Genomic DNA, 25,598 nt, shown 5'->3' with positions numbered 1-25,598 from the left:
TGAGATGGGGGATCATTGCAAGGTTTCAAGCAAAGCAATTTCACACAGTCACGTAACAAAAAATGACTGCATGATGCGTGAAGAATGCTGTGTAGGGGAGCAAGAGCAGAAGCAGGGAACAAGTAGAAGGTTATCAGAGTAATTCAAGGAGAGAGCACTGGCTTGGACAAGAGTGTCACAGTGAAGATGATTAGTAAATGGATTTGGGAACATAGTCAACACAGTCTACCAAAGTAGAAAGAAAATGAATGAAAAGTTTTGGCTTAAGCGAGTACCTGGATAAGGGTATCGTTACAAAGATAAAAAGAAGCAGGTTGGGGAATGTGAAAATCAAGAGTTTTGTTTTGTTAAAGTTAAATTTGGAGTACCTAGTCTACTAACTAGGTACCTCATATCTTCATGCATAGATGTTAAATTGACAGACATACAAGTTTGGAGTTCTGGGAATAGGTCGGGATAAAAGATAAAAAGTTATGGCTTTCAAAAATACATGGAAATAAGAAAAATAAAGCTGTTTCCTAAATTTTAAACTTTCAATCAACAAACAATAAATCAGAATAGATTAATGCAGGGACCAGATGATTGCTAGGGCAGTTAGACTTGGCTGTAGCCTGAATGAAGGCATGACTTTCATCAAGAACTACCTTATGCCATGGGAAAGCTATTCAATCTTGGGAGGGGCAGAAAAAAGTTCTGGAAGCATGTGCTGGCAGCACTGTCCAAACACTTTCCAGAGCAGAGGATACTGCTCTACTAGGGAGATCAACCTAGTATGTACCTTGCTCAACTACCTCCAAATTCCAGACTTTTCTATGCACTGTTCCCAGTCCCTCATTCACCCTTCATCTGCCACCATCTAATCCCCCTTCAGCTCTCAGAAGACATGTCACTGTCCTCAGGAAGCTATCCTTGGTTCCCAAATCCCCCTGTGCTTGCCTTATCATAGCTTGCTATGCTATGTTATCACTGCCTATTGTCTTGTCTATTTCTCCTACTACATTTAAACCCCCGAGGATGGGGTCTATTGGCTTACAGTTTAGTCCTCTGCCTCGGTCATACCACCTAACACACCAGAGACTCTCCACAAAGTGTTGGATGGATGAATAAATAGAAAGGGTGAGAAGATGAGAGGGAGCAAGGAAGAGACAGGCAGAGACCAAGAATATGCAATACTGCTTTTTGTGAGAAATAATATCCCACTAGCATAAAAGAAATGGGCAAGGTCACGAGAATTTTAAAAGTAAACTTTGGCAATAGTGACTTTTTTTTTTTAATGTTTTTTTCTTTCTTTTCAGAAATATTCTAGCAAGTGGATAATATGTCACATTATTTTACTGGTAAAAAAATTTTCCACTTTGAGACATCCAGGTGCTCTGTGTCTCCCAAGGTGATGAAAAGACAAAATAGGCAGCAGAGTACCTATTCTTAGCAAAAGAGTTGGTCCTGAATCTAATCAAGTACAAAATCCACCTGCCAGTTTATAGGAGAGAAAAAAATATGTTCAATGATTTCAGGAACATGCAGAATGTGGGAAATTCTATGAGACCAATGATGTAATTTTTTAAATAAATAAATATTAGTGAAAAGGAATGATGGTTTCTGATTATTACAAAACACACATCACCCAGTCGTATAGGCTTCATCTGGCTCTTGATTCAGCGGGGGGTGGGGGGTTTTTTTTTAAGACAATCAAGTTAACTTGAACATGGACTATCTATTGGAAATATTAAGCAACTGTTAATTTTCTTATATGTAATAAATCAAAATGAATAGGTATTAGGTAACTGTGGGATATTCTTTAAGGCCCTTTTAAAAGAGATCCACCCTGAAATATTTACGGGTGAAGTAGTATGATGCCTGGGATGTGCCTGAAAATACTCTACTCCACTCCTAACCAGCCACAAAAGGAGGGAATCAATGGAAGAACAATGGCAAAGTGCTGAGCATCACTGAGGTTGGGGGATGGGCAAACAGGAGTTCATCAAAGTGTACTCTCAACTTTTATATACTTGAAATTTTCAAAAAACAATTTTTTAAAGCCTACTTGCATGAAGAGAGTCTAGTATCCTTTTAAGATAGTGCTATTAACACTAACACAGTAAGAGTAAGACTTGACAATATCTCCATGTCAGAAAATAAAAAAGCAGTTTGTAATAATATCTAAACATAACCAATACCAAAAATAATAATCTACTTTGCATATCTGCTCTGTAGGTTTAAATAACATATCTGCAAGCTTACATCTTCACCTGGATGAAACTGGCTGAAGATTAGGTCCAGACCACAAGCCAGATTTTCTAACCCTCTGCTAATAAAGATGTTACATGTATTTCATGTACATACTTAATTACAACTGCTCAAAAATATATGATATTCTTGCTTGTAAAACGTTTTAGCTTACTTGTAAAAAATATGTATAAATTTTGGTTCTCAAAATATTCAATATTCTAATAGTTTCATGACCTATCCACCTGTCTACAAAGCACCAGCAAAATAAATAACATGGTGTCATTATCATTTGACAAACTAGAAACCATGAGGCCTCCAAGCTTCATGCAATCATGTTTATATGCAATCAACCATTTTTAATTTCTAATAATAGAGAAAGATAAAACAGTAACACTTACAAATAGTTCTGCTAGTGTTTTTGTCCAAGGCTGAAGTTTTTACTTCTTCAAGTTCTGAATTTAAAAGGAGATAAACAATGCTTTAGAAATTCTCTTTTCCATGAAAATCCTTAATTACTATAATTACCAGAACATTACTGGAACTTAGCATCAGGTATTTGTTGCAAGATAATGAAAGCTATGTTACTATTCTGATAATCATCAGTACAGCCATCAATCAATAGTCTATACCAGTGTTAGCCAAAGGGTGTTACTTCTAGACGCTCAATGAAAAAGGGTTCCTGTGGTCAAGAAGTTTGGGAAAAGCCACATACTATAGTGTCTCTTTGGAGGTGCACAGTGCACATTTGTAGAATGTGCAGGCTAAAAGGAGTTATGGGGTCACAAAACTGTTTAACCCATAATTCCCATCCTCATTATGATAAAGGAAACTTTTCTTGACCTTCTAACATTCCATATAGTACAGATACATTTTCTGTTGCAGACAGTTTTGGAAATATAGTAGTTAGGCAAACCAGGTAAGTCCATACATTAGGATCACATAATAAAATAAGAGTCATGAGCCTGAACTGGATGACTAGGGCAGCCAAAACCATGACCAACAAATATAGAGGGCCATATTCAAACTTAAGTCTAAAACAGAATAGAAAATTACTACAACACAGAATTGTAATGTTAATTTTCACACACATATTAAAGAAAATGGAGAAGGTATGTAATCATCTTGAATATCAGTTGACCATTAACCTTGGCAGATATTAGCAGTGGTGGGACCAGAGGCCATACCATGTCTGGTTATCATTCTGCCTTTAAGACTAACAGATGAAGCACCAGGGTACAGTCACTGCGCATTTCTCTGCGGATTAGGAACTGAATGTTTTACACTCTTCATTGGCTAGCTGTGATAGCCTAGGTAGCCTTAGGGTCCAATCTCCTTATATCAAACACATACTGACTACATTAGACTAGACAGAATCTCTGAAATCTACTTTGTCTTTAAAATTACATGAAAGTTGCTACATAATGAATATAGTAGAACTTTAAGTTGTATCAAAACACTAGAGCTAAAAGATGCTAACTTTTCTTTCTTAAAATGTCTATTCAAATGTAGTGCAGCTTTTTTATTGGCATGTACCTGGACACTAGCCATTATAACTCACTTGTTGGCCTTAGGTGTTTTCATAACACTCAGCACTGAATTCAATTTGGAAAAGTATTCAAAGACAGCTTAACAAAAAGGCTAAGAGAACAGGTCTGTATCCCAGCTGCATCACTTAGCTATCTGATCTTGGCAAGTTAAGATTCTCTGAAGCTCAGCTTCCTTTTCTGAAAATGAAGAAAATGACAGAACCCATTGCCTAGGGTTGCTGTAAGGATTAAACAGGTGTAATACCTGTAAAGCCCTTAGAACACAGTAAGCACTCAGGGTTTGGTTGTTTTTTTTAAGAATTTTTCCCCCTATCTTAGATACTAACCAACGCTACCTATGTGACCCTGTAAATTTGGGTCACTTTGCCTTTGTAAAACTTACAGTGAGTGGGTTGGACTAAACTTGTAAACAGAGCTCTACAATTCTTTGATCTATGACCTAGCATGCTGGAACTATTTCATATCCACTCTGATTTCTTCAGTAACACATAATTCAAAACCAAAAATGACTAACATTTATTAAGTATCCACTTATGGTATTTAAGTTTTAAGCTAGATTTAATTAATCGTAAAAAAACAACAAATCTCTGAAACAGGTATTATGCCCATTTTACAGATGAAAAAACTGAGTCTCAGAGAGGTTAAGTAACTTGTACCAATACCCTGAAAAGAGCAGAGCTGCCATTCCAACCCAGGTCTATCTGACCCCAGAGCAATGCTTCTGCATAAAAGTAACTTGGTAAGGGAAACACAGTTCACGTACAGTTACTCAGAAGTCCCAACATATTTTTCTTATTTCTTTAGCTCTTCAACCGTGTTAGCACCATTCCTAATGGAAAAGATCTTAGCAATTCTGACAAAAATTTGAGAAAGCATGGACTCAGTAAGGCCTGAGTGAGATTCCTGGATACCAACTATCTGGGGTTATCTCAAAACTTCATCTATCAGTGTTCTTTTCTCACTTGCAACTATAATCAAGAGTTGGTCATAATTAAATCTGTGAAAAAACAACAAAATCTGTTTTTCACCTTCTCACATACATGTAAAACACATTTTGGTAAATAAGTTCCTTACTTTTGTAGCACATTTTCCTTCGTTTAAAATTTAAGACGGTAAAATTTTTTGAAGAATTTACTGTTAAGTTGAGCTGCATTAGTATCATAACTTCAGAATCTACTTTGCCAGTACAGGAAAGCTCTACCCGAAACACTATTAAAAAAGATAAGAAAAATATTTTACATTTTCTGAAGATCAGCATTAATGCCCCAAATTATTCCTTTAAACATTTAAAAATTACTTAACTTTTGCTGCAATAAAACTAAAAATAAGACATTGAAACAAAGTAACTAAACAAAAGCTTTTAGAGATCTTCAGACTACCACACCTCTAGACATTAAGCATTTAATTCATTATGAATATAAAAGTTAGTATTAAAGAACAAACCAAGACATCAATGAACAGATAATTATTTTCAACTTTTGCTCATCATTTTTAATCTATCACTTTGTCTCCTAAGTCCAGCTATTCCAATACACTAAAGTTAAAGGATCATAAGGCAAACCTTACCAGACACATCAGCAATAGTAACAACAGAAATTACATGATCAAAAGGAAAGACAACTTGCTACCAAAATGCAAGTATGTTTCCTCCTAATAAAGATTATATATAAACGTGTAAATGAATCTGATAAATTCTCAACTACGAATTAAAAACATCTTTCTCAACAGAAACTGATTTTCATCCATAATTGTAGCAATGAGATAACAGACTTCAGCGCATATAATTTTCTCCCCAATCTTTCACTTTAAGATTTTTTTCCTACAAATTTAAAATATATCATCCTACCATCTGTATGAGTGCATTAAATCTATGGGCATTTCTAAATTACTTTACTGCCCAAAAAAATTTAAGCAGCATTCCTGTGCTTTCTTAAAGCTTAGTTAGATTAATGTATATCACTGATAACAGTGAATACGACTGCCAGAAAAAGTTTCACAACACTATTGTGGCTTATACTTTCAATTTTTTTAGATTTTCCATTTCTTACAAATATCACAACTTTAAGAGTCTAAGAAGCTATCTCAAAAGTAGTTAAATTGGTGTAAATAAGACACTTACTCATTTACTCAGACTGTACTGCGTGCCTATCCTGTGCCATACTCTATGCTAAGCATCAAGGGAATTGCTAGATAATGTAATCAATGCAAAAACAGTTAAATTTTAGGTTCTAAGGGGTAGAAAGAATATAAATTAACAAATGAAAGAAGAGAAGGAGCCAGGAAAAAGACAGTGCAGATCTTGAGTCTTGCAGAATGAGTAGGATGAATAGGAAGGAGTTCACAAGCAGAAAGAGGAAAAGATGATTCCAAATACTGAGACCAGCACATGCAAAGGCTCGAAGATTAGAACTGTATGTGGTCTGGAACTGCTGGACTTCTGAGGCAAGTACAGCAACAAGACTAGGCAGGCAAGCAGGGGCAGATGGTAAAGGATCCAGTTACACAAGGTGGTAAGTCTGGACTGTTCAGCTGATGGGCTTCACGTCACATGGTCAAATATGACTGCGCAAAGATCATCTGGGCCACAGGGTAGAATGTGGGGCCTAATCAAAGAAGAAGATCAAGCACAGGGACTCATGCGGAGGTAAGTACCAGCAATGCAGAAAAGGAGACAAGAGACGGCTGAGCACAGATAGTTCTAGAAGAACAGAAAAAAGAGAATGGTTTAAGAACACAGTGCAAATATTTACAAAAATTACTTTCATAGTACTTATACATCTTATGCCTATCAAGTAATACAGACTACACATCAGTAGTTAAACTGCTCTTTTGGGTACATAGGGGATGCAGTTGAAAACAGTTATGTTAACTCTGTCTTGGAAGAATCTTACTTACCTGATAAAGTGCGTGGAACTTCCCCCTGAACAGAAATGTTGACCTGGGGCATGTCCATTGCCAAAAAATTGTCTACCTGGAATCCCAGCTTATATTCAACCTGTAAAAGAGAGAGAAATAAAATGGACCTGTGATAACAGGAAGGATACTATCAGCTTGACTTCATTAATTAGCTCATTAACTAATCAATGCATGAGACTTTCATATGTACAAACAATCAAGCTATTAAAAAATCCAAATTGTCAGGAAACACTCCTTGGAATTTTCAATGGGATAAAAATTCAACCCAGTAAGCCACTCTCTATTTTATGTCCAAAACAGGACCACCACTCTTCTGTAAAACGGCCATCTAAGATCAGAAATCCTGCTGAGAACTATGCAGCACTAACAGAGAAGCCATGGAGAGCCAGATACGAAGAATCAAGGAGGTAAGCTATGTAACTGACAGACCATAAATAGCCGCCAATGCCTTCTCTGGTCGGTAAGTGAAAGGCAAGCTCGGAGGGCCTCCTTGTGACTGGGGGAAGAAGGTGTGCTCTGCAGACCCACTCACACAATAAGCAGATTCCAAGGTAGATTTCTCATGGAATATCTAAGTCACATCCTCTAGTCTGGCTTTCACCAAAAGGAAAGTTCATCTTTAGATCGCCATTTAACCTCTGGATCTAACTCTCAAGTCATTCAGAATCCAGAAGGGAAGAGAGGCAACCAACCCATGAGATGTCTCTAAAACACCAAAGTTATCTATCAATACTTGGCCTACCCAATGTGTCTTAATAAAACCAATCAGCATTGATAAATAATTATGGCTCTGTTGCTACAGAGAGTTCATGAAAGAAGCAGCTCAAACTGCAAAGCAATAGCTGAAATTCAGAATGGCTGCCACCTTCAAGACCTTCAATGAGGCCCTATTGTTCACATCACTCTCCGTCCTGCCCACAGGGTCTTGATAAGTTCGGTATCCCTCTCCCATTCAGCGGTCACAAAGGTGTCACTGGTGGCAGGCTGAAATCTGCAGAGCCATGAGGCAGCAGGTTGGGAAAAGAGTGGGAAGAGGTTCAATAAACCATTCTTTAAGAAACTTAACTAGAAGAATGGGAGACAGATGGTGAAGTGGGGGGTGTCCCAAAGCTTTTCTTTCTTCCTTTCTAAATGAGAGACATTCACATATGTGGATATGCTAGTGAAAAAAGCTAATGAAATGGTACATAATAGAGATGAAAGAAAAGAGGGAAAGAGTATTATCCAAGATATAATGGAAGAGATGGCCCTTAGGCTTGGGATAAGGCAGAAGGCGATGTTACCCATGAATAAGAATGAGGGCTCAATCCAGAGTCTGACTCCCCTTTGGGTTTCACCTTTCACATTCTATTTAAAAATCTCTTAGCTAAACATTGCAGGGGTATGCAAACATTAAACTCTTCTTTTGCAGTTAAGATAGGTACATAAACAACAGTTAAAAGCTGTGTTTGATGAGTGCCACATTCCCAACAAAGGAACTGTTCTTGCTGCTATCCAAATGTTCTTCTCGCTGGCTTCAATATTCAGTGTTGAAGTTGACATCAATAATGCTTAGTGCTACCTCGGCTAGGAAGTGTTTACACTCACCTTAGCATATCACAATACCACTAACTGCCACCAGGGGGTGCTAGAGAGCCACAGCCAAGCTAGTTTGGACAGGGAATGAGCAAGCTTTCCAGCAATACAACATCAAAGAATGCATTAACTACATTCCGACACTCATGCTATCTCTGAACAGGACCATACATGAAGGATAGATGCACAAAAGAAATCAGCAATGCCAGCAAGAACTGGGTTTGGAACCATGAGACCATGTGACCCTTAAGTAAATTAACAACTCTGAGTTTTCGTTTTTTTGCAAAATGAGGGTAACACAACATGCTATGAGGATCAAACAGGATCATTAATGCAATACACCTGTTAGCCTGGTACAAGTCCCCTCTGATAAATGCAGACATCAGTGGCATCAGAAGTCATTCCAGAATAGCCACCTGATTGCATGCTGCACTTCTCCATAATCAGCCTACTGTTGGCCCCAGGGATTCTGACATAAACCCTCCTGGGTCTGTCAAGAACACTGTCGCAGGCCTTCTGTTTTTACCCCCTTTCTGAGAACCTCCCTATTCAGAACAGCCTCCTACACTCTCAGCTTCTTCACAAATGTCTCCCCATCTTCTTCTACAACCTGACTTTCCTTAAAAGTCATCTGTTCCCCTGCCTATCATTCAGTTCCTATATCACCTGACCTTCAGGGCCTAGATAAAGGGTCAGCACTCTTTAGGATCACTAAGTCCTTCCCAGACATCCCTTCCTCATGCCCTCATACAAAACCCCTCTACTTTGAAGCTCACAACTTCTTTGAGACCAAGGCTTACTGTCACCCAAGCTGGAGTTCAGTGGCATAATATCAGCTCGCTGCAACCTCTGCCTCCTGGGTTCAACAATTTTCCTGTCTCTGCCTCCTGAGTAGCTGGGACTATAGGCACACGCCACCATGCCCAGCTAAATTTTGTATTTTTAGTAGAGATGGGTTTTCACCATGTTGGCCAGGATGGTCTCAAACTCCTGGACCCCAAGTGATCCACCTGCCTTGGTCTCCCAAAGTGCTAGGATTACAGGCATGAGCCACTGGGCCCAGCCAAAGCTCACAACTTCTACTCATAATGGCTACTTCTCATGCCATCAACACCAGGGACCCAAACAGGACTTGCGGAGGCCTTGGTCTCCTGCCATGTTCTCCCTGGCTTCAATATTCAGTATTCAATATCCTGCCACACTAAAGAACTACTTTATTACCAAAACAAATGCAAAAATGCCATTCTACCAAAGATCCCATCACCACCTCTCACCACTCACCTCTAATTCCTGCAAAACCATTTCTCTGACTCCACCACTCCAAGTCAGCCAACATTTACAAGGCACATTTATGAGCCGGGGCTGTGTCCACAGCAGGATGCAGTAGCCAGTTAAAGCCACTTCCCTTCTCTCCAGTCTAGCCATGAACACCTAGTTTCAAGTTACCCACAGCCCATGCCCTAAAGAAAGCAATATTACTGACAGTCATATTGGCACCTTCAGCTGGTTCACTCCTTCCACACTGAGAGAGCAGCTCCAGCATCCTAACCACCCCTTAGACTACTCCTGCCACTCAGCACTGCTGAAGGAAATCCATTCTACAGAGAAGGAACTCTTACACAACGATGACCTCCGGGCTCAGGGGAGGCCCTTAGTTCCGCTCAGCAATCCCTTCCTCACTGGGCCTCTCTTCCCTAGTCTTATTCCAGCCTCACAGGCCCTCCCCACTTCCTCACCCTCAATGTTCTTGTCCTTTTCCACTAGCACAGAGGAACTCCCTTTCTGCCTTTTTTTTCCAGCACCAGGCAGATCTGTTAGAGCACCCATTCTTTTCATTCCAGTCCCAAGGAAAGATCCATTTTCCTATCCAAATGCCAAATGTAAATCCTTCTCTCCTAGTACACTAGGTTCTAGTCCATTTCACCACTGATGGGATATCTTAATTTCTCTCTCTTGTTCTCTTTTACCTTCAATCTCTCCCAAGTGTCCAACTACCTATTTGACATATCTACCAAATAATCCTACAGCCCTCCAACTTAACAAATTCAAAGCCACACTTACTATTACCCCCGAAACTTGCCGTCTCCTTTATTCTAGATCTCAGTTATCACAAGGAAAGAGGCAGAGGACCAGAGGCCAGACCCCTAAGTAGGCAGAGAGGATGTGGCAAAGGGGTCAAGGGCCCTAACTGCAGTTCTAAGAAAGGGGTAAGACTGGCACCTGAGCGTCTCAGTGTGGCAAGGAAAAAAGGAGGCGAGAAGGGAGGTAAATGAGGTTGTGAGTACAGCTGGCCTGAGTGAGGGGACAGGGAGAGGTGCAAAGGGCTGAGGAAAAGGTCTGAGAAGGCAGCCCTTTGGCCTGTCAGCAGCTTAGAGGAATATGAAGCATGAATGGGTGGAAGCCTGCTTGCTGGCTCCTTTTTTGAGGAACTGTCTGAAAATGGGAGGCATTCACAAGGTAGCTCTCTTCTCCCTTTCCAGTCTTTAGGATACAAATTTTAAAACTGCAGTTTCTGAGATTAGAGAAGAAACTGCCAATTATTGAAGTCCAATTTTCTCTAGTTTGGCATGTATCAATCTGTAAGGACTCTCACTTGCCAATCATCCTTTAAAGAAACATATCTGCTCAAAAGTTAAATTTATAGTCTACTGGGACAAAGAAATTTGAATAGCAGTTGTTTATCAGAATGTAGAGTGAGCCAAAATACATCAAAAAAGAAACTATAGGCCAGGCAGTAGCTCATGACTGTAATCCTAGAACTGTGGGAGGCCAACGCAGGTAGATTACTTGAGGCCAGGAGTTCAAGACCAGTCTGGCCAACATGGCAAGACCCTGTCTCTACTAAAAATATAAATATTAGCAGGGCGTGATGGCAGACACGTGTAATCCCAGCTACTCGGGAGGCTGAGGCAGGAAATCATTTGAACCCAGGAGGCGAAGGATGCAGTGAGCCAAGATTGTACCACTGCACTCCAGCCTGGTGACAGAGTAAGACTCGGTCTCAAAAAAAAAAAAAAGAAACTACAAAAAATATAAACATTTGAATAAACTAAAACATAAACATTTTTTGCTAATGTTCCCTTACTTGGAAACAAACGGCAATTACGAATAGGAAGCTAGTAAGTAAAGCCATTTCCTTCTGGAACACAGAGAGTATAGATTTAAAGTGATGAATACACTTGTCCACAGCCAAACAACATTTTAATTTCTCTGAATTTACCAGAAGTAATGCCTTTCTCACAGAAACCTCACTCTGCACAGGGCACAGTCGCTGGCCTCCGGCGGTGCTGCTGGAACTCTGGACAAGTTCCCTACAACTCCTCCTAGACAATGATGATGAGTTCCTGAAAGCAGAGAACAGCCACAAGGTGGGGGCGGGTAGTGGAAATATTCTGCTACATTGTGGCAAGTTTCTGCTTTTTGGCTATCTAAAATAGCTACTGACACTTAACAGACACAATTACATGTTTTTCCTGGATACTGGGGGCTGTTCTGGAATACAGAAGAAACTAATTATCTGTTAAAGCCTCTCAGTAGCCTGCTTTTCAGTGTGTGGTCTTATGAAAGAGAAGCAATACCAGAGTTCTACTCCCATCTCAAAATGCAATTAACACAATGGTCTTTCCTGACCACTCACTAAGGCATGTATGACACGTGCGCTGAGAGTAAGACAGCTTCAAGCCTCTGAAGAGACCACAATCTGCGGCAAGACAAAACAGTGGAAACACTGAAGAACACCGCTATTGCCACAAGCTGTGATATATGAAAACTAATGTTAAAATATCTACAATGTTGAACTGACATATATACCAGGGAGCCTGCAGATCTCTGGAAACAAGTTTTCAACTTTTGGCAAAACCTTAAAATGCAAAAACCAAGAATTTCTGAGCTTGTATTAGAGCTTGAGAGCCACCGCCTTCTTTCTGAAAGTTCATGATTATACCTCAGGGCTAAATTATTAGGTGACAAACCCTTCATCAAGCCTCCCCTGCCCTCATGTGTGACTTTCCCATTTTAGGTCATCTCTACCTTCTGCTTCCTCTACCCCTACTTCAACCATCTTAAGCAAATCCCTTTCCAAATCGGGGTCTTAATTCCCTCATAGGAACTGATCAATAACCAAAGTACAACCATATAATAATAATATAGCCATTTGAAGGGGGAAAAGGTGCAACTCTATATCAAGTGACAGATCCTTGACCAGGATACTGTTCAGCGCTCTGCAAACTGCAGAAAAGTATGTGGTATGTTAGCTGTTGAAAGATGTATACATACACATACACATGGATGCTTATACATGCACCAACTATTTCTAAAGGAAAGACAAGAATCAGGCAACAGTGGCTGACTCAGGGAAGAGGATCTAAGTAGCTGGATTGCTCAGGGATGGTACTAGAAGGTGTGAGGGACTTATTTTTCATTGTATACCCTTTTTGTATATGTCTTTTCTAATTTTTACTATGTGCATATATTATCTACTCATAAGATTAATTCTTAAAATAAATAAATGTAATAAACTGTGCTAAAACCACCTAGAATTAGGAACTGCTATAGTGGCTAAAGCCTGAAACTAGATTAACACACACATATTTCCTTAGTTTTTTACTAAAAAACATTATAAGACGGCTACTTTCCTCAAAATTTTTATACCTGTTACAGATGAACTTGTGAAATCAGTTTAGGTTTATATTCAACCCACTCATTTTTCCAAATTTAAAACCTCACTAAAATATCTGAAAAATACCATTTGTGAAACTACTATCAAGTGTCCTGGCCTATATGTTTTCACACTTCCAGAAATAGGAGAGTCACCGCTCCTATAGCCACACATTCCAACTCTGAAAAGCCCTAACTGCTTGGAAGTTCCCCATTTGTTGATCTGTGCCCTGTGGCTTGTACCTGAACATCTCTTCTGCAGTAGGTACCACATGCTAGACCAAGCTCAGGGGATACCCTTTGAGGGACTCGGCATCTAGGAGGGTGACAGAAAAGAAAATCGACTATTACAATATTCTTAAAATATAGCTAGGGCTATGAGACAGAAGGTCACTGCAAAGACAGAAAAGCGCACACGACACTGCTGGAGGAGAGGTGACACCAGGTCACAGTTTTATGATGTAAACAGGAGTTAATTAGATACAGAATGAAGAAAGGGTATTTGTAGCAAACAGCAGCACTGTGACAGAGCACAGGGCATTCAAGAGATTCCAAGACAGACAAAAATGGCACTAAATGCCTGGCTAGTTAGGAGGCAGAAAAGAAAGGTGGAGACCAGATGATAAAGGCCTCCTAGGAAATCAAGAGCTTTATTCTGATAACAACAGAGAAGCCTAGGGTGGCTTTGTGGACGGTGCAACAAAAGGTCAGTCCAGAGAAAAGGAGACCAGCCAGAAGACCACAACGAATCCAGGAAGAAACAATGAAGGCCCAAACTAAGGATGAGGCATTGAGTCACAAAAGAGGTAGGAAACGAATTTAAGATATAATTATTAAAGAGAATCAACTAGATTTAGAAAGTGTAGGAGAAGAAAACTAGGATCCCTTCTACATTTCTGGCCTGAGCATGTAAATAAATGGTCATATCCTCCAAAAAATCAGGAAACTGCTGCCTTACCAAGAATATCATACCAGCAGTAGCAGCCCAAATGCACACTAATGACAATATTTATACCTGCCAAAGAAGTAACTTAGAAATATGCTCCATAAAATAATGTGAATGATATGGGGATACAATTACAGCTATACCAAGGCTTCTCCTGAACCAAAATGTACAATGCTAACACTGCTTCCCCTTTAAACATATATATTCACCTGAGCCCCTCCTACCTGCTGTCTCCCACTCCAACTTCCTCCTGGAACAGGCTCCTAAGACTCAGACACCCATTACCAGCAATGTCAGGGCCCTGAACTCACTCCAAATAACAAACAGTGTATATTAATTGTTTTAAGGGAATCAGTAAAAGAAGGTTTTATTTTCTTCAGTCCTGACTGCTACACTTCCCACATTGCCTTTGTACTCACAAATCACTACCCATACACCTGCCCAGGAAACCTTCTCGTGATATATCAGTCTTCTTTTTTCCTAAGTGTGCCCAGAAATATTCACACTCTGTTCAAAGTCAATAGAAGTACCTAGAACAGAATTCTCTAATAAATCTTTCACCACTTTGAAATAGATATATTATTTGTTCTTATATGTATCAACATCAAAGGTAAGAAAAATAACAAAGAATTAACTATCAATGTTTTGAAGAATATAAGAGGCTTCTCTTCCTGAAAGATGCTCACAGAAACACTGGACTTCAGAGTTGCAAAGGAACTTAAAATTCAGTAACCACCACTCCACAAATACTTGAATTCCTTCTATAACAGCCTTATCAAATGGTTATCCAGTATAGGTCTGACATCTTCTAGTGAGAGGAAACATACTACCCTCACCACAGCACTGGCCGGAAAATCAAACTAGTTCCAAAAACAGATGCAAAAACTAGTGGTTGAAAGGGCGATGAGGAATGAGAGGGTGTTTTTTAAGTTAGTTTCAAATTCTCTCTCCACAAATTATTTACTAATTATAAAGGGAACAACATGACAGGGGAGAAATCTGGTGAAGAGAGGGTTTGGAGTGACCACCACCAGTCATGGGACAAACTGGCATCTTGTGGACTGGGAAGAACAGCACCTTTGTGGCATCACTGCCAAAGAGATATACTCCTGAATCTAATCATGAAGAAACCTCAGACAATGCAAACTGAGGGGCATTCTACAAAACAACTGGCCTGTATGTTTCAAGAATGTTAAGATCAAAAAACACAAAGAAAGGCTATGGAACTGTTCCAGACTCACAAGGAACTAAGAAACATCAACTAGCAAAAAATTAGCTATGAAGAACATTACTGGGATAATTGATAAAATGTGACTACTGTGGATTAGATAATAACATGATAATAATGTCAAATTTCTTGGTTTTGATTATTGTACTTTGGTTACACAAAGAATGCCCTTTTTTTAGAAAATACAAACTGACGTATGGAGATGGGGAAGGAGAGGAAGGAAGGAAGGGAAACAAGTAGACTTAAAATGTTGGTATTCAGAAATGAAGATCAAAAATAAGCACTCTTAATCACTGGTATATTTGGCAGTATCTATCAAAGTTTTAAACATGCACACACTTTGACCTAGTCATTTTACTTCTTAGCACTAATTTATTATTCAGAAATAAGGCCACAAGTGCACAAAAACTTCTGAACAAAGATGTTCTTAACCTATTTATATACATGCACACATATACTCATATATATACATATACACACACAGGGACACACGTTAACACATTTTCTTCTCTGTTTCTGTAGTCATCAAAAGCAAAGGTTGAAAAAATTTTAAATAAAAGAAATAGCAAAAGTAGAAACATCAATAAAAGATGAACTACCATTTGTTTTTATCATCTCATTACCTGGATTTTGCCTACAAAATGAAATGAGGGAAACTGTGTGTAATAGTGAAGGGAAGCCTTGTTTGAAATAATAAAATGCTATTAAAAATCCATGTGTCCCATTAATGAGGTAATTTACAGATAGCAATGTATCATACATCCATACAGTATCACCTTGTAAAACCACTAAAGAGAATGAGTGAAAGAGAAAAAGAAAGATGCCCAGATAAGTTATTCAGTAGGGGAAAAAGTACTGTACAACATACATGTCTAAAAATCCCTTTTTTGTTTAAGGAGGGAAAAAAGGAGGCCTTGAAGAAGTTATACCAAAAACTATAAACAATTACTTCTTAGTACAGAACTACAGAGTCTTACAGTTCTTAAAACTCTTCTGTAATATCTGAATCTTCCCAATAATCATTGTTGTTTTCTAAGTAGAAAAAAATGGAAGATTAAAAAAAAAAATAACTGTATTAAAGTGGCCAATTTGAAAAACTTGCAGCAAATATAATGACAGACACTATTCTATAATAATTTTTTAAAAACTCTACAATAGGTATTCTTATTTTTAGTAGCAAGACTATTTTTATTTCCTAAATAAAATATTATTCAAAAGCCTATATATAAAACTGATAAAAGAAACTGAAATTGGTTGGGTACAGGAGGCAGCTCCATGCTCACCCTCTGACTCTCTGACCTAGGAGAAAACTTACCATGTTTGAGGGACCCAGGCAGTCACAGGAAATGTGAAGAATTCAACAACAGGTAACCTAGGCAAGAGATTCTCAAGTGCTTGGGTTTAGCCCCTTGTGGTTAAAATAGCCTCACCACAGGACACATGAGGGGCTACATCTGCTGTACCTTTCTTACACCGTTTCTCCATGAGTGGGAGAACCGTATCCATTCTGTCAAACACATCTAAAAAGACCTACCTCACCAATCCCCACCCCTACCCATAACGTTCCACCCAGCAGCCCAGTCATTATTGGGTCCAACTGTATCCTTTTTAAGTTAGGTCTAGATCTTTGTTTGCAGAGCCTAAAAGGATGTAAGTGTGGTGTCATATGCTAATCACTTAAATGACAGCCACCTTCGTTTTAAAAGATTCGAGAAATTTTAGAAGAACAGGCCAAAGATTTGAAATACAAATCTGAAAAAACTCAGTACTATTATATTGTATCACCCGCAGACCCTTTGGTACAGGCAGCCCAGTCCCCAAACACAGCCCCTGCCTGTGTGGCTGGGTGACCCTGTCCTGATGTCAATGGTTAGCCACTCTCTTACCTTGGACTTTGCATGCCAGGTGAAGTGCAGGAAATTTGTCTCACTGGGTACTAACAGATTAAAGGATAGAGCGTAGTGACTAATAAGGTCATTTCTCACATAATAAAGTTCTGCATCAAGACCTAGAAAAAAAATAGGAAAAAAATAATTAAACATTTAAAATACCCTCAAAATCATCCCTATCAGTACTTCAAATACAAATAATAGAGTGAAGATAATATTGATAAGCAAATGAACATCATAAATGGCCCTTATATAGACCGCCTTATGAAATAAGAAAGACACAGGGTTTTATTATTACCAAGAAAGATGAAGAAATTGGGAATTGAAACAATTAAGCAGTTATCCAGCTAAAACCAGAACTCTGGCGGCCACTGTCTTCTGGGGGCCAGTGTGATGCTCTTTCTTCTGGACACAGTGCTTCTTAGAGTAATACCTATAAAGAAATACCCCTTTTCCCAAAAAATTTATGTGGACTTAGGAAGGGAGATTCAAAATAAAAGGCAGAAAGGCACCTCAGATAAAACACAAGCCCGAGCCAAGCCTCAAGCCCCAGCCAGAGATGACCTCTGCTTCCTCTGACAACACAAGGTCCTTGCTGTTCTGATAGCATTTACCATGGTATACCCTTGCACCAGGTGCCTTGCAGGCAACATGCTGTCTTTCCTACCCAGACTACAAAATGAAAACCACGTTTTTCATGGCATTTGCAGGACATAGCTATCTGCACAAAACATAAACACTTGTTAACCAAGAGGTTAGTACTACAGACAAAACAAAAATAAATGAAATGCCTGGAATGCCGGAGAAGCGACTCCCGCTTCACTCATTAACAGACCACCTTCTCAACCAGGGCATATACAATCTCCAATATGTATCATGCTCTCAATTTTGTCACACCCTTTTATCCCACCTGTATTTAATATTTTTCTTTGAAACTAACTTAATTTGTTAAAATAAAAATTTTTAAGGCAAAATTTAATCACTACTTTTCAGTGGCAAATCAACAGATACTGTTAAAAAAAAAAAAGTTACCAAAAAACAAAAACAAAACAAATGTACTAAACTCTAGCTCAAGTCTGGTGCCTACCAAGAAGGCGGTGAGCTTGAGCCTAGCTCACTGTTTACAAAAAGGGAGGAGGGAGGTATAATCGAGTGTCTGAGAAACATAAAAAAAAAAAAAAAAATCACAGAGGATTTCTCCATGATCATCCAAGGAACTGAAAGACTAAAATCAGGGAGTAACTTTTTCTTGAATTGATTTACTGTTATTTAAAGTTCTATGCAGGTGTCCCTGTAGTACACAAGACACATATAGTCCACAAGTTAGAGGGGGAAATATACTGTAGAGATCAGCCAAAATCCAAATTTCACATTTACTGAGCCTGATTATGGGGTCTGAAATCTCACAGCATGCAGAGAGGTCAAGACGTGAATCTCACACCTCCTAAGAATACAGATCTAGAAACAAATCATTCTGCTATAGGTATTTATCCTATAAAATTAGTTTTCTCATTTCCAAACTAGATGTAATAAAATCACTAATTCAGAAATGAAATTTAAGGCATGCTACATAGGGAAAAGCTGCTGCACTAGCTGGGTAGCACTGCTTTTGTTTATCCTACAAAGGATACTGAAAGCAGAGAGAGAAATGTAGACCTTTCTGCAAAAGGCTCTCCCTTGCTGGCAGGACAGGAAGTGTTAGTAAACATCCAGGAAAGGGGGACTGGTGGTATTAGAGAAAAGGGGTAAAGGAGAAATTGTAAATAATTTAAATTTGCCTTTTTTCTTAAGTCTTAGTCTTACTCTAGTCCAGATAGGTGATGTTTACTTAGAAATATATATCAGGTAAATAAAAAGAAGAAAAAGTAAATGAGGCAGTATTGACATGAGACAAACTAGAACTCAAGGTAAAAAAATTTCATACTAGTAAATGTATGAAGATAAAATTAACAAATGAGGTCATATTAATAAAAACCACAAGAAGATACAGTAATACAACTGAAAAAAGGGCTTCAAATATAGAAAGCAAAATCCAGCAGGACAAAAAGGCAAAAAGAAATACACAAATCCACAATCACAACTGGAAACTAACATCCTCTCAGAAATCAAAAGTTGAGTATGGTGTTACACCTGTAATCCCAGCTCTCTGGGAGGCTGAGGCGGGAGGATCACTTGAGGCTAGGAGTTAGAGATCAGCCTAGGCAACACAGCAACAACTCATCTCTACAAAAAACTTTTTTTTTAATTAGCTGGGAGTGGTGGCGCACACCTCTAGTACGAATTACTAAGGAGGATGAGGAGTAAGGATAGCTTAAGCTCAGGAATCTGAGGTTACTGTGAGCTATGATCACACCACTGTACCCCAGTCTGTGGAACACAATAAGACCCTCTCTCTTTAAAAAATAAAGAGATCAAAACAGATATAAATTTAGTGTGGGCATAGATGATTTGAACATATAATTATGGGACATGAAAAAGTGAGAGGGGATTAATCATGAATTAGACCACATGCATTTAAAAAAAATTTTTTAATACAAAAACAGATTCAAACCAAAATCATACAGGCTACCTTCCCTGATCAAATACCATATTATGAAGATTTTAATTATAAGGATGAAGCCAAAAGATTATTATTCAAAAAGATTAATAAAATAGTTAAACCCTTCACAAGACTGCCCAAGGAAAAAAGAGAAAAAACACCATACACAAATTACCAGTACTAGGAATGAAGAGGAAATATTACTACAAATCCTAAAGATGTTAAAAAGATAAAAAGATTATAAACAACTTTATGACAATAAAATCAACAAATTAGATGAAACAGAAAAACCCCTGAAAAACATAATTTACCAAACTAAAAGAAATAAAAATTTCAAACAATTAAAAACCTACCCCAAAAGAAAGCTCCAGGTCCAGATGGCTTCATTAGTGAATTCTATCAAACATTTAAGGAAAATACAACACCAATCTTACATAAACTCTATCCAAAAACAGTCAAAGAGAAGACTTCCTAACTCATCTGATGAAGCCAGCAGCATTATATTGACACAAAAACCTTACTAAAACATTATGAGAAAAGAAAATTACAGAACAGCATCCCTCATGAACATAGACACAAACATTCTCCACAACATATTAGCAAATTCAATACAAGAATATATAAAAGGATTAACACATCATGGCCAAGTATATATGAAAGGTTAACCTTTTAAAAATCAGTATAATTTACCACATTAACAAAAAGAAAACCTGTATCATTTCAATAGATACAGAAAAAGCATTTAACAAAATTCAAAGCCTATTGATGACAAAAACTGTCAACAAACTAGGAACAGAAAGAAACTTTCTCAGTTTGGTAAAGAACATTAAAAAAAAAACCTACAGCTAGTATCATACTCAATGATGAATTATTAAATCCTTATTCTTAAGATCAGAAACAAGACAAAGATGTCCACTTCCACAACTTCTATTTAACCTTGTACTGTAGGTCCTAGCCAATGTATTAAGACATAAAAAGCGTAAGGATGAAGTAAAACTGTCATTGTTCAAAATGACATAATTGTATGTATAGAAAACACTATGAAATCTGCAAAAATACTACTAAAACCAACTAGTGAATTTAGCAAGGTCTCAGAATACAAAGCCAATATTTTTAAATCAATTGTATTTCTATATTAGCAACAACTAGAAAATAAAACTTAAAAATCAATACTATAACATTAAAAAAACACCAGGGGACCTAGGAATACCTCTAACTAAAGTTACGTAAGATCTCTACATTGAAAACTATAAAACATGGCTAAGAAAAATTAGAGAATTTAAATTTAAAAAGTGGAGAGACATACTGTACCATTCTCTTAGGTACCTCTCAATACCATTAAGATGTCAAGTCTATCATATTGATCTGCAGATTCAAAGTAATCTTAAAGTATCAATCGCTTTTTTGAAAAAATAATCATGAAACTTAAATGCCAACAACAATCTTGAAAATGAAAATGCCTTGAAGAGGAACCAAGGCAATTCAACTGAAGTATTTTCAATAAGTGATGCTAAACCAACTGGATGCATAAATGTATGGAAAAAAATAAACCTTAAAATGAAAATTAAAACCACAATGAGATACCACTTCATTCCAGTTAGGATGGCTATTACACTGCTGGTGGGATTGTAAACTAGTACACCATTATGAAAAAAACTTTGGAGGTTCTTTAAAAAATTAAAAGTAAGGCCAGGTACGGCAGTTCACGCCAGTAATCCCAGTGTGTAGGAGGCCGGGATCAGAGGATCACGTAAGCCCAGTACTGTAAGATTAGTCTGGGCCACATAGCAAGACCCTGCCTATACAAAAAATGTTTACAATTAGCCAAGCAAGGTGGTGTATGCCTGCATTCCTCACTACTCAGGTGGCTGAGATGGGAGGTTGGCTTGAGCCCAGGAGTTCCGGGCAGCAGTGAGCTATGATCATGTCACTGTACTCCAACCTGGAAGACAGAACAAGACCCTGTGGGGTGGGGGGGAAGAACTACCATATGATCCCGCAATCACACTAGTGGTTACATATCCAAAGAAAATGAAATCAGTATGTCGAAGAGATATCTGCATTCCCATGTTTATTGTAGCACTATTTACAATAGCCAAGATATGAAATTAACCTAATTGTCCAACAAGGAATTAATGAATAAGGAAAATATGGTAATGTATACAATGTAATATTATTCAACCTTTAAAAAAAATGGACATTCTGTCATTTGCTACAACATGAATGAACCTGGAAGACATCATGTTAAGTGAAATAAGCCAGACACAGAAAGACAAATACCGCATGATATATCACTCATATGTGGAATCTTAAAAAAAAAAAAAATGTGTATCATAGGAGTAGAGTAGAGCAATGACTACCAGAGGCTGAGGAGGCGAAGGGAAAGTGGAGGATGGGGAAAAGTTGGTCAGTGGGTACAAACTTACAGTTAGATAAGAAGAATAAATTCGGATGTTCTAACACACAGCAGGGTGACTAGTTAACAGTAAAATACTGTTTATCACAAAATAGCTAGAAGAGAGGATTTTCAAGGTTATTACCATAAAGAGGTGATAAATGTATGAGGTGATGAATATACTAACTACCTTGCTTGGATCATTATACAGCAGAGATATGTATCAAAACACCAAATAAACTCTACAAATATGTACAATTATAATGTGTATATAAAATTAAATAAAAATTTAATAAATGTTAAAAAAAACTTCCTAGGGTTATAAGTAAAAAATTAAATAAACCTTGACTCCTATCTTACATATCATATACAACCCAATTTGGGATATAAACCTAAATTTATTAAAGCCAAAACTATAAAGCTTCTAAAAGAAAACGTAGGATAGAAGAGGCCCTGTCTGCCAGAGCTGAGCGCTCCCTCTCTGGGGCTCTGCCGCTCTTGCTCCTGGCTCCCTCACCCTCTCTCCTCCCTCTTTCTTTTTCTTCTCCCCACTCCGCCTCACACTCTATCACCTTCTCTCTCTCTCTCCCTTCCTCCTTTCTGTCTGTCCATCCCTCTCTCCCTTGCTCTCCCTCAGGCTGAAGGAGAAAAAACAGGATAGAAACAGGAGAGAAAATCTTCACAACCTGCGGTAAGCAAAGATTTCCTGGACAGGTGACACAGAATGTAAAGCAATGAGAAAAAACTGAAAAAAACGGTCTTCATCAAAATTTAAAACTTCTGTCCCTCAAAAGACATTGTTAAGAAAATGAAATTAAAGTCACAAACTGGGAGAAAATATTCCCAACACATATATCTAAGAAAGAATCTGTCTGGGGAAAAGTGAAAGGTGTTGGTTAATTTTTTTAATGATTTGTTTCTAAAATGTATGAAGAACCAAAAATATTTTAGACCAAATTAAATAGACAAAAGATATAAGCAGATATTTCATAATTATATACATAGCCAAAAACATATGTAAACATCCTGTCATCAGAGAAATGCAAATGAACACCACAATGACAGCCATTAGCACCCAAGAGAATAACTAACACTGAACATTGGCAAGAAGGTGGAGTAACTATTATACAACGCCTATACATTGCTATGCGTATAAAAACGTTCAACTACTTTGGAAAACACAGTGTCTTGCAAAGTTAAACATACACCTATTCTATGATCCAGGAATTCCACTTCTGGGTCATTATCCAAAAGAAAACATATGTCCACAAAAAGACTTACGCACAAATATTCATATCCCTCCCCATCACCTTTTTTATTTTTCAGACAGAGTCTCACTCTGTTGCCCAGGCACCATCTCAGCTCATTGCAACCTCTGCCTCCCGGGTTCAAGCGATTCTCCTGCTTCAGCCTCCTGAGTAGCTGAGATTACAAGCGCACATCATCACACCTGCCTAATTTTTATATTTTTAGTAGAAACGGGGTTTCACCATGATGGCCAGGCTGGCTTCCTGACCTCAAGTGATCCACCCACCTTGGCCTCCCAAAGTGCTGGGAATACAGGTGTGAGTCACCACACCTGTTCATGTTCATATTCCTTTTACCCACAATAGCCAGAACTGGAAACAACACAAACGTCCATCAACAGATGAATGGATAACCAACTGTGGCATGTATATAAATGGAATACTAATTGTAATGAAAATAAGACTTTGTAACAATGGGGATGAATTTTACAGACTGTATAAGTGGAAGAAACTACACAAGAGAATATATACGACTATTTCCACCTATATAAAGTTCTAGAATAGGCAAAAGTAATTTATGGTGACAGAAATCAGATCAGTGGTTACCCTGGAAAGGGGAGTAGAAGGGAGACTGGTGAACTGATTACAAAGGGGCTCCAGGGAATTTCTGGGGTGATGGAAATGTTCTATATCTTGGTCGGAGTGGTAGTTACATAGGTGTATGCATTTCTCAAAACTCAACCAACTGAACATTTAAAATCTGTGTATTTCATTACATGTAGTTTACTTAAATTTTTTAAAAGATGGAAAAAAGGAATTGACACTCAATAGGTTTTACCTCTCCTTTCTTATCTCAGGAAGCTTGCAAAATCATAGCATACTACTTGTACTAACATAAAAAGTTTTAGAAAAAATTAATCTTAAATGATCACCAAATTCCACATATAAACTTCAAAACATCTTTCACAGGAAAATAAAGAACTCTGTTCCTAATATACAACAATTTATTGTGATTATTGGTAATAACAAAAAACAATGTTTAAGTATTTAAGTTTTTCAGACACAGTTCAAAGTATCAAGAGCATCTAAGAGTTCTGTAAATTCAAGTCCATGTTAAGCTAGATAAAAAGGACTTGCAAGGCTGGGAGTGGTGGCTCACTCCTGTAATCCCAGCAATTTGGGAGGCAGAGGCAGCCAGATCACGAGGTCAAGAGATCGAGACCATCCTGGCTAACATAGTGAAACCCCATCCCACTAAAACTATAAAAATTATCTGGGCATGGTGGCACGTGCCTGTAGTCCCAGTTACTCAGAAGGCTGAGGCAGGAGAATCACGTGAACCTGGGGGGCAGAGGTTGCAGTGAGCTGAGATCACACCACTGCACTCCAGTTTGGTGACAGGTGAGACTCCATTTCAAAAAACAACAAAACAAAACAGAACAAACAAAAAGGACCTATAAGCAGCCAGACCAAAAAAACAGGGCAGGCACATCCTCAAGTCATACATGCAGTCATTTGATAATTTGTGGTTTTGTCCTACTAGAAATTTTATTTTATTTCTCAAGGAGACTGATGGATATAGCCAATTCCTTTCCAACCTCCTGGGAACATCTGTTCTCCCAAAATTGCTCAAGGTTTCTCTAGTTTTATCAGCCCAAACAGAAACTACCAACTTCAACAGAAACCGTGGCTCCTATGTAGAGAACATTCTCTCTGAACATATCAGAGAGCAGCTTCACGACATTTCAACTGAAGGTAGAGCAAAGATTGCAGTCAGCCAACTTTCGCAGGCCTCTAAAACCTAGTTAGGCCTCAACTTGTGCTGGCAGACTTAGCGCCCTGGCTGTCTGCCCCTTATCCCCCTTTGACGATCTGCTTCTATACTGTCACCCCCTAATACCACTCTGACTTCAACAACTTCCTTATTCTTCTGAAGTACAATTTTCCCCTGGCCCTGTGGAGCCCAATGGGCCCATTCTCTTACCCTCAGTGGGCACGACCCTGGATCGCCATGGCAACTTCAGATGACTGCTTGAGCATCTTTACCAAAAGTTCTGTTTCTTTAGAATCATGCCATCAAACTATGCCACCCTCTATCCTTCCCAGTATGTCAGCTACCTTATTCACTGAAGATTCTGAGACCAGTTTATAAAAGTTCTATACATCCCTCTTCTATGTCTCATTAGCGAAGACTCCCAATGTCCTTGAGACTAACCTACTCTCAAACTGCCCTTCAATGTCTCTTTTATTCCTCAACTCCAACAATCTTCATCCATACTAAAGAAACTCATTTCTATAGACAGCAGCAATATGCAAATTTCTCTACCTCTAAAATCCTGAACTACAGTATCTCAACTAGTAGCTCTTCAGCTCCTTCCTTCATAATTATAACAGCTGCTCCCAGGGTCATTCTGCTTCCAGTATCTACAAT

General features: G+C 38.3%; 1 protein-coding gene across 2 annotated transcripts in view; it reads right to left on the bottom strand.

The window, feature by feature from the left end:
- RYK (receptor like tyrosine kinase) overlaps window positions 1-25,598 on the bottom strand; it is an 87,788-nt gene that overhangs the window by 42,434 nt on the left and 19,756 nt on the right. For both annotated transcript variants that reach the window (XM_032266105.1, XM_032266097.1), the window contains exons 2-5: window positions 16,984-17,105; window positions 6,672-6,771; window positions 4,851-4,985; window positions 2,628-2,681 (exon numbers count right to left, since the gene is read on the bottom strand). In XM_032266105.1, the coding sequence (XP_032121996.1) occupies window positions 2,628-2,681; window positions 4,851-4,985; window positions 6,672-6,771; window positions 16,984-17,105 (411 nt within the window). The remainder of the gene's footprint in view (window positions 1-2,627; window positions 2,682-4,850; window positions 4,986-6,671; window positions 6,772-16,983; window positions 17,106-25,598) is intronic.

This window comes from Sapajus apella, unplaced genomic scaffold, assembly GCF_009761245.1.
Source record: "Sapajus apella isolate SASKATOON/1434 unplaced genomic scaffold, GSC_monkey_1.0 scaffold4, whole genome shotgun sequence".
Classification (NCBI taxonomy): domain Eukaryota; kingdom Metazoa; phylum Chordata; class Mammalia; order Primates; family Cebidae; genus Sapajus; species Sapajus apella.
The sequence above is the reverse complement of the archived record's forward strand: the minus strand, read 5'-3'. Positions and strand labels throughout refer to the sequence as shown.